Source organism: Centroberyx gerrardi, chromosome 23, assembly GCF_048128805.1.
Source record: "Centroberyx gerrardi isolate f3 chromosome 23, fCenGer3.hap1.cur.20231027, whole genome shotgun sequence".
In the NCBI taxonomy this organism is placed as follows: domain Eukaryota; kingdom Metazoa; phylum Chordata; class Actinopteri; order Beryciformes; family Berycidae; genus Centroberyx; species Centroberyx gerrardi.
Genome location: NC_136019.1, coordinates 4,261,073 through 4,269,482, shown reverse-complemented (window position 1 = coordinate 4,269,482; position 8,410 = coordinate 4,261,073). Strand labels below are relative to the sequence as shown.

At 47.1% G+C, this 8,410-nt stretch overlaps 1 protein-coding gene across 1 annotated transcript in view; it reads left to right on the top strand.

Annotated features, from left to right (window-relative positions):
- The first annotated feature begins 955 nt into the window (after window positions 1-955).
- Window positions 956-8,410, top strand: part of cyp26b1 (cytochrome P450, family 26, subfamily b, polypeptide 1) — a 41,651-nt gene continuing 34,196 nt past the window's right edge. Inside the window, exon 1 of the mRNA XM_071895527.2 lies at window positions 956-1,947. Within this exon, the coding sequence (XP_071751628.1) occupies window positions 1,744-1,947 (204 nt within the window). The 5' untranslated portion in view covers window positions 956-1,743. The remainder of the gene's footprint in view (window positions 1,948-8,410) is intronic.

Below are 8,410 nucleotides of genomic sequence, written 5' to 3'. Positions count from 1 at the left end.
GCTGTTTTATTCTGCAGGTGATTAGTTCAGTAGCGCACGTCCCGCACGGAGACAGAAGTCATAAAAGTAACTGTAACCCCTGTGTTCTCTCTCTCTCTCTCTCTCTCTCTCTCTCTCTCTCTCTCTCTCTCTCTCTCTCTCTCTCTCTCTCTCTCTCTCCCTCCCCCTATCTCTCTCTCTCATTGGCGCGCTGCCAGCTCCAGCACGCTCCGAGCCTCCTCTCCTCTTGCGCCGCTTGCCGCTCACTTTACACCACCCCTCCTCCTTCTGAGAGGAGAGGGAGGGAGGGAGGGAGGGAGGGAGACGGAGGGGGGACTCCCTACAGCAGCTGAAGGAGGAGGGGTTGGAGGAGAGGGGAGGGATGGAGGGAGGAAGGGGAGAGGAGGAGGAGGAGGAGGAGGAGGAGAGGAGGAAGGGAAAGGAAGGGAAGGGGAGGGGAGTCTCTCTCTCTCTCCAGCCGACGCGCAGTGAGGTGGGGTGGGGTTGGAGGGGGCGACGGGAGCCCTTGGCCGCCTATTCGCCTTCCAGTTGCCTCCGCACTATATAAACACTCATTGGTGCCTCTGGCTTGACGCACACACACTCTTACGCACACATCCACACAGACACACACACTGAGAGAGACTGTATAGGCAGCCAGCGGAGAGAGAGAGAGGGAGAGAGAGAGAGAGAGAGAGAGAGAGCGAGAGAGAGTGTGTGTGGAGCGCTCTCAGAAACAGAAAGGTACACAGAGAAAGAGTGGACGACAGAGAGAAAGAGAGGGAGAAGGAGGACGGTGGCTGCCCTCAGCATCTCCGGTGTACCTTTTCATTTCTCCACGTTCACGGATCTAAAACTCCTTCTGGTGCTGCTCCTTTTTTTTTTTTGAGCAACTACTTTATCTTCCTTATCTTGTGTTTGCCTGAGAGAGATTAAGACTTTTCTAAGAGGCTTTTTTTGGGAGGAGAGAGACGCGATTCCTGGAAGAGTTGTTTCTTTTTTCTCTTTTTTTTCCCCAACCAAGTCTTTCCATTTCTTGAGAAGTTTTAAAAGTAAAGCCCTTGTTATTTCCAGGGCTCGGCTCACTTTTTCCACGTGTTCCACGGTGCCCCAGCTTTTGACATATACGTGTCCACTTGAGCTTTCGTTTTTTCTGCTGGTTTCATTCTTTTTTTAACCTTTATTTTCAGTCACTGACCTATAAATTAGACCAAAATGAGATTTCAAACATCAGGACAGTCCCCAGTCTCGTGTGATTCTTGTCCCCAACGCTTAAATCATTAAAACAACTCAGGTTTTAATGATTTGAAGTTATTTTTATGATTTGAATTCACAAGCTGAAGCCTGGTATTGAAGCTACGAGGTGGCACGAGGGAGCTTGGCCGCACAGCTCACCTGTAGCATCTCCGTCTCTCAGCCAACACACTTTCATTTGCACTTTTTTTAACGCACAGAAACGCCACTTTGTGACTATTTTAAGAAAGAGAAATCTGAAAAAAGCGCACTCCAAACAGCCCATTCATTCTGTAAGCTGAAAACAGAACCACCTCTTGTCACTTCCACGGTGCGTAAAACAGCGCTGCGCTTTTACGCAATACAAAAAAACCTTCAAAATCTAACCGGTGAATCATCCTGGGAGTCCAATTCTACCCCTTATCGCCTCAGAGACAGCGTTTACCGAAACTTTAACGCCACTTTCACCGGTCCTCGCCGAACCAGAGAGTCGCCCCGAGCTCCAGAGAGACCGCCGGGCTCTCCATCACCATGCTGTTCGACAGTTTCGACCTGGTCTCGGCTCTGGCCACTCTGGCCGCCTGCCTGGTGTCCATGGCGCTGCTGCTCGCCGTCTCCCAGCAGCTGTGGCAGCTGAGATGGACGGCCACCCGGGATAAAAACTGCAAGCTGCCCATGCCCAAGGGATCCATGGGCTTCCCCATCATCGGCGAGACCTGCCACTGGCTCTTCCAGGTAAGCAGCACGGCGGTCCTCCCGGGGGCGGGGAGGGGTTGGAGCGCGACCCGGTGTCTGGGTCACCGCGGCGGGTCTGCGGGTCTCCGGGTGTCTGGGGGGCAGATCGGGGGGTTTGTGCGTGTGTTTAGCGGGGTGATGTTTATGAAATCAACCTTTTTTTTTCTCCCTTTCTTTATCTTTTCCATCATTCCAGACTCTCATCTCTTTGCGGTCTGTGTTCATTCATCATACTTTTTACTGGGTTTACCGGGGTGTGCGCGCGCTCCTGCTGGGGATCTGGGTCTCTGTTTCTCCCGGTCCGCATCTCAAGTCACTGTGATGAGTGTAGGCTACAGGACAGACGGATAATCATGATATTGACTATTGGAGAGCTTTTTAGTCACCAATATTGCTATCGTTTTAGTAATTTGTATTATATGCATTGATATAGTGGTATAAATAAAAAGGTATGTCTCATAATAAGGCAAACAGCCACCAATACAGACAATTATATTGTCAGAAAAGACTTAATTAGTGCTTTTTAACTTTACAAGACCCTATTCTCATATAACTTGCATCAATTTGGCACAACTTCCCATGATGCATACTGTTTATTAACGTCATAAAGATTCATGTCAGCCTGGGTAAACTCTATTCCGCCAATAAAAGCGGTGACTTTAACCGAGTTAAAGCGGGTTCTCCCTCCTTTCCATCCCTCATCCTGCATGCGCGTCTGTGAGGGATAAAGTGCGGCCGCAGACGCGCGCAGCCGGCGGCAGCCGCGAGCATCAAAGACCACTTTCACTTAATTTTTGATTAGTTCATAGCTCTGTAGTCTGCCTGTCACCGTGGCTCCAGCGGCGATCAGATCAGCATTTATCTCGGACGGGAGCGCGCCGGGTTCAGCCAGCCGCGTCCCGTCTGCTGTGGCGGCGCGGGGTCGAGCTGAAGTCAGTCAGATAGGCTATCGGTCATGTCAGATACGGTGGCAATAGGTAACGGCGGGTGTCTCCTTATAGCAGTCAGATGTAGAATAGAATAGAATAGAATAGAATAGAAAGTTATGTTATTATAGTAATTTCAGAGGTTCTTCTCCCTCATTGTTCCCTAGATAAAGAAATGGCAAATATAATGAAAGTATAATGGATAATAGTACAGTATAATGAGAAGTATTCAGTGTAAAAAAAATAAAAAGCCTTAGTGTGTTTGTTGTAGTTATTTGGGGAGGGATTGGGTTCCTGTCTCAGGGGAGAGAGAGAGAAAGAGAGAGAGAGAGAGAGAGAGAGAGAGAGAGAGAAAGAGAGAGAGAGAGAGAAGTTCGGGGAAGGGGTAAAGGGTTAAGGTGAGGGTAAAGTGCACACCTCGGACTCTCTCTCTCTCTCTCTCTCTCTCTCTCTCTCCCCTCCTCCTCCTCCTCCCTCTCCTCCTCCTCTTCCCTCTTTCTCTCCTCTCTCGCCCGTCGCTGAATCCAGACTGTCAACTCCGCTCCCTGTGGGCTGAACTTGGCTGGAACAAAAGTCCAAAAAAGATCCCAGCATGCTGCATGTTTTAGAAATCATACCCCCCCCCCCCCCACCCCCCACAAACCCCACCTCCCCTCTCCCTCCCCCCCTCCCCCTCTCCCTCCCTCCCTTCAAGATTCCTCCACTAACATACAAATGTGCCTGGGTTCAGTGCAGGGAGTCGATCGCCAGGCTGCTGGCTGCGGGTGAAGCTGCACCAAGCGGCGCAAAATGACACGTTTGATCCGATTTGTGCCGTTTAAACGTTAAAGTCCCGCGTCATGCGTGTGTTGATCTGTCTTTACCACGTTCAGAATACATTTTATACATTCCTGATGCTCAAACTGTGAGCATGAAGAGGCAAAACCAGGTCATTCATGAGTGAGATGCTTCAGTCTTCTCTACCTGTTCGCTACCAAACTCTGCACCTGAGAAAATCCTTTTCTACAAGTTCATGTTCTTCATGTTTGCTGTTTTTTGAGCAGTATCTAATTAATAAAAGGAAGTAAAAGTTCTGTTTTTGTGAAAATGTAACTCTCTTCAGCTCCCACAATCCTTTTCTTGTATTCTGGAGGAACCGTGCCGAATGCGTCAGAATCTCTGCTCGGTATTTATAACATTTATGTTTGGACCCAGCGAGAAAAAGCAGAGTGTAAGCGAGAGCAAATGTGGACAAAAGTGGGGGGAAAAAAAAAAAAAACAGACAGAGGGAGTTTTGGCCATTAAGAAGAAAGCGTCAGGCGTGCGGCGTTGACCCCGCCAGGCTGCACGCGAGTCCCGCCACTAAGCAGCGGCTGTCAGCGCGAACTGATGGCTCCCAGGAGCACGCCGAGGGAGAAAAAATAAAGAAAGCGAGAGAGAGAGAGAGAGAGAGAGAGAGGGGAAAAAAAGAAAGAGAAACCTCCAAAAAAAGAGGAGGAGGAGGAGAGAGCAGGGGCGAGACGAGCGGAGGCACGTCGGCCGCGTGCGGGGCTTGAACTCGCGGTGCTCCTCTCCGTTACATCTGACACCGGGCGAGACGCGTTCCCGGAATGCAACCGAGGACCGCTGCCAAGTTTATGGAGAGGGGGGGGGGCCATGTCAGTCAGATAGAGGAATAAAAGCCTGTGTGTGTGTGTGTGTGTGTGTGTGCTCGTGTTTCTGCACTTATGAGGACCAAATGTCCTCACAAGTGTAGAAAGGTCTGGGAAAATCCTCCACAGTGAGGACATTCTGGCTGCTCCCTCGCTTCATTTAGTGGCGAGTTTAGAGGTTTTTTTTTTTTTTACTTGGGTTTCAGTTTAAGAGTAGTAAGAGTAGAGTTAGGATTACACTACCAGTTAAAAGCTTGGACATCACATTTTCCTTTATTTTTTACTATTTTCTGCATTTTAGAATAACAGTAAAGACATCAAAACTATGAAATAACACAAATGGAATTATGCAGCGACCAAAAAAAGTGTTAAACAAATCAAAACTATCTTATATTTTAGATTCTTTAAAGTAGCCGCCCTTTGCCTTGATGGAAAGGCAAAAGGCTTTGGAAAGAAATTCATACATAGGATCAACTTCACTGTTTATATTTGTCTAAGAAACACATTTCAAGCATTTAAGCAGAAGCCTTTAGATCAGAATGGCTTTAAGAGAATGAAAAAAAGAGAACATTCAATCAGGTGGGTCCAGACTTTTGACTGCTAGTGTGTGTGTAGGTTGGGTTAAGGAATGAATGTAGTCAATGAAGGTCCTCACAAGTATGGTGATACAAACTGGTGTGTGTGAGGAAGAAAGAGAGAGAGAGAGAGAGAGAGAGAGAGATGCCGGGATGCAGCCGAACGTTCTTCTCTTTCTTCTTCTGTGGAAAAGTGAGACAGACAGACAGACGGAGACGGAGATCTGATCGCTCCATCTCGCCCAGATGCCGTTTTATGTCTCAGCTACTAGTCGGCGTCTCGCTCGCTCGGGGAGACGACGCGTCAGACGAGTTCGCAGACGACTCGTCTTTCTGCACGAGTCCTCTGAACTGTAAACACAGCGCTCACGTCACTTCAGACGGGGGAGAGCGGCTTTCCTCCGGTGACGTTCGGTGTGAGAGGAAATCAAAGCGACGGTTCCGGGATTTTAGACAAAAAACGGTCTTGATTAACGGTTTCAGTTCAAGATACAACAGGAAGTGTAGCAGAATAGCCCATCCCGAGACATTGTACGCCTAAACATCCCCCCGAAATACAACTGCAAGTGTAAAAACACAGTATTCCTGAGACATTATAAGCCTAAATATCTCATTTAAGCCAGTTTAAAGGACTGCTGCAATTGATTTTCCAGAGAGATTCAATGAAAGGAGATTGAAAGAGAATGTTATTCATTTTGATAATGTGTGTATGTGTGTGTGTGTGTGTGTGTGTGTGCCTGTGTGTTTAAATGAAGGGTAATAATCCAAACTCCAGCTTTGAAAAGTATTTAAACACACAGGATTCCTGAGTTGCAGAGAGAAAGAAAGCGAAAGTGTGTGTTTCTGTGTGTGTGTGTGTGTGTATGTGTGTATGTGTGTGTGTGTGTGTGTGTGCACGTGAGAGAGAGATGTAGGAATATGTCCTGAGGGTAAGGCTACAGTAAGTGCATCACATTTCTCTGGCTAAGAAACAGACTGACTGGATTGACTGGCGAAAAACTGAGCGGACCTCGTTTTTTTTTTTTTTTTTTTTTTTTTTATCTTGGCGCTCCTTTCTCGTTATTTTCTTTTTCTTTCTCTCATGTTCTCTTGTTCTTTTCTCCTCCCTTAACCTCTCCTCTAGTTTCCCTACATAAACACACTCTCTCTCTCTCTCTCTCTCTCTCTTTCTCTCTCTCTTTATTTTTTTGTACCTCCACACACACACACACACACAGCAGCAGAAGAAGAAACACGTTTTTGTGATTGATCCATTTAAAAGGGATCTGCAGTTAGAAATAGTTTTATGGCGGCGCTGCCAAAGTCCCGTCTGTTCTCATTAGGAGCCGGAGGTTTCTGAAGGGACGGTGCCAAGCAGGAGCGCTACCGTGCAGGGACACACACACACACACACACACACACACACACACACACACATATATACATATACATTCATGTATGCAGAGATGTAAACACACATCCGTTATGCGCAGATATTCACAGACACATGCAGACACAATCACATATGCAATCACATGCGTACAGGTGCGTGCATATACACACACACACACACACACACACACATACACACACGCACACACCCACATGCATGAATGTATGTATGCACAAACATCAGGTGGAAGTTGTAAAGTCAAAGTTGCAGTGTGAGAGGCGGGTTAAAGCTGCATGAGGCAAGATTTTTATGTACAAATTCACCCGTTACAGCCAAAATTAAATTCTGGTGTCGTGTATCGTTGCTGGCGGGAAATCTTCTTGGCGCACAACAAGCGACGAATCGAAACTTAAGAACGAAACACAAAACTGCCTCCTAAACAGCGACGAGCGTCACTTAAGTCTGAGGAGTGCACAGTTCATTTAAATAACTTTACATGGAACAAATTCGTTCAAATTCAAACAATTCAAACTCCCGCTGCCACTAGGGGACGCCAAAGTGCGAAGTTGCCTATAGTGCAGCTTTAAAGTCGATTCTACGGCTTGGAAGCGAAATAGAAATCTTCTGTGCCAGCTACTGACATCACGTTACATGATCTCTGGGTAATGAAGTCCTTCAAACTTTTAAAAATTCAAGCAGTTCTCTCCTGCTGCCACTAGGAGCCGCCAAAGTGCGAAGTTGCAGCCTTAAAGTCGATTTGTACGGCTTAGAAGCGACATAGAAACCGTTTGAGGAGTGAGCAGGTTATTGACATGTTGCTGACATCATATGATATGATTTCTGGGTAATGAAGTCCTTCAAATTTTCGGAAATTGAAATGGTCGGACCCACCGAAGTGTAGCGTTGCCTCGGCTCGTTTGATGAATCGATATTGACAAAAAGACTCAGACTTCCACAGTAACCGAGGAAAACCTATCTGCTCCTCTGGATATGGTTTCTCCTGGTCTGGTCGCGATACTACACACACACACACACGCACACACACACACGCACACAAACACACACAAACACAGTGCGGCTACACATGTGGTGCAGACAGGCTCGGCTGAATCTGGGTCAGACCGAGGGAAATGAATACATGGCACTGAGACCGAGGCTGTGCAGTGTGTTTGTGTGTGTTGTGTGATTAAGTTTGTGAATGAGAGTGAGCCAGAGAGAAGACAGAACACACACACACACACACACACACACACACACACCATAGATTTGTATGTAGAAGGTGTGAGTGTTATCAGTTACTGAGCGATCGCTTTTGGCTTTTATTGTAATTAGTTGAATTTGGCTTTCAGCAGCGTGGCAAAAGTTTGGAATCAAGATATGCAAAGTATGCGTGCGGGTAAATGAGTATGTCGGTCACACACACACACACACACACACACACACACACACATAAATGAGTTGTCTTTCTGTCTGCCAGCCCCTCTCTCTGTCTGTTTTTCGGTGATGAAGTGTAAATGACGGTGGGCAGAGTAATAACAGTCCTGTAGGCCAAGCAGGCTCTCATCACACACAGCGATGACAGATCTCTCTCTCTCTCTCTCTCTCTTTCTCTCTCTCTCTCTCTCCATCTCCCTTACCCTCCCTCCGACTGTACCTCCTTTTCTTCTACACCTGTCTGGTTTCTCTCGCTCTTCCTGCTACAGACTGAATCTATGTTTTTTCACACATCGAATGATGAATTTCAGGTTAAGGACGGATTAGCATGTGAATTCTGAATTTTTGGGGTGTATCCTCCCTTTAACCAGTCCAGGCCCAGTGGTGCTGAGGGCTGGTAGCGTTTTGTAATTGGCCTCCCGTTCGTTATCAATGGAGCTGCTCCGGGATTTGTCTCTGGATGATGACGCAACAGAGTCCGAGCTTTCATTTTGACCTTTATATTTACATCTTAGGCACTTGTTG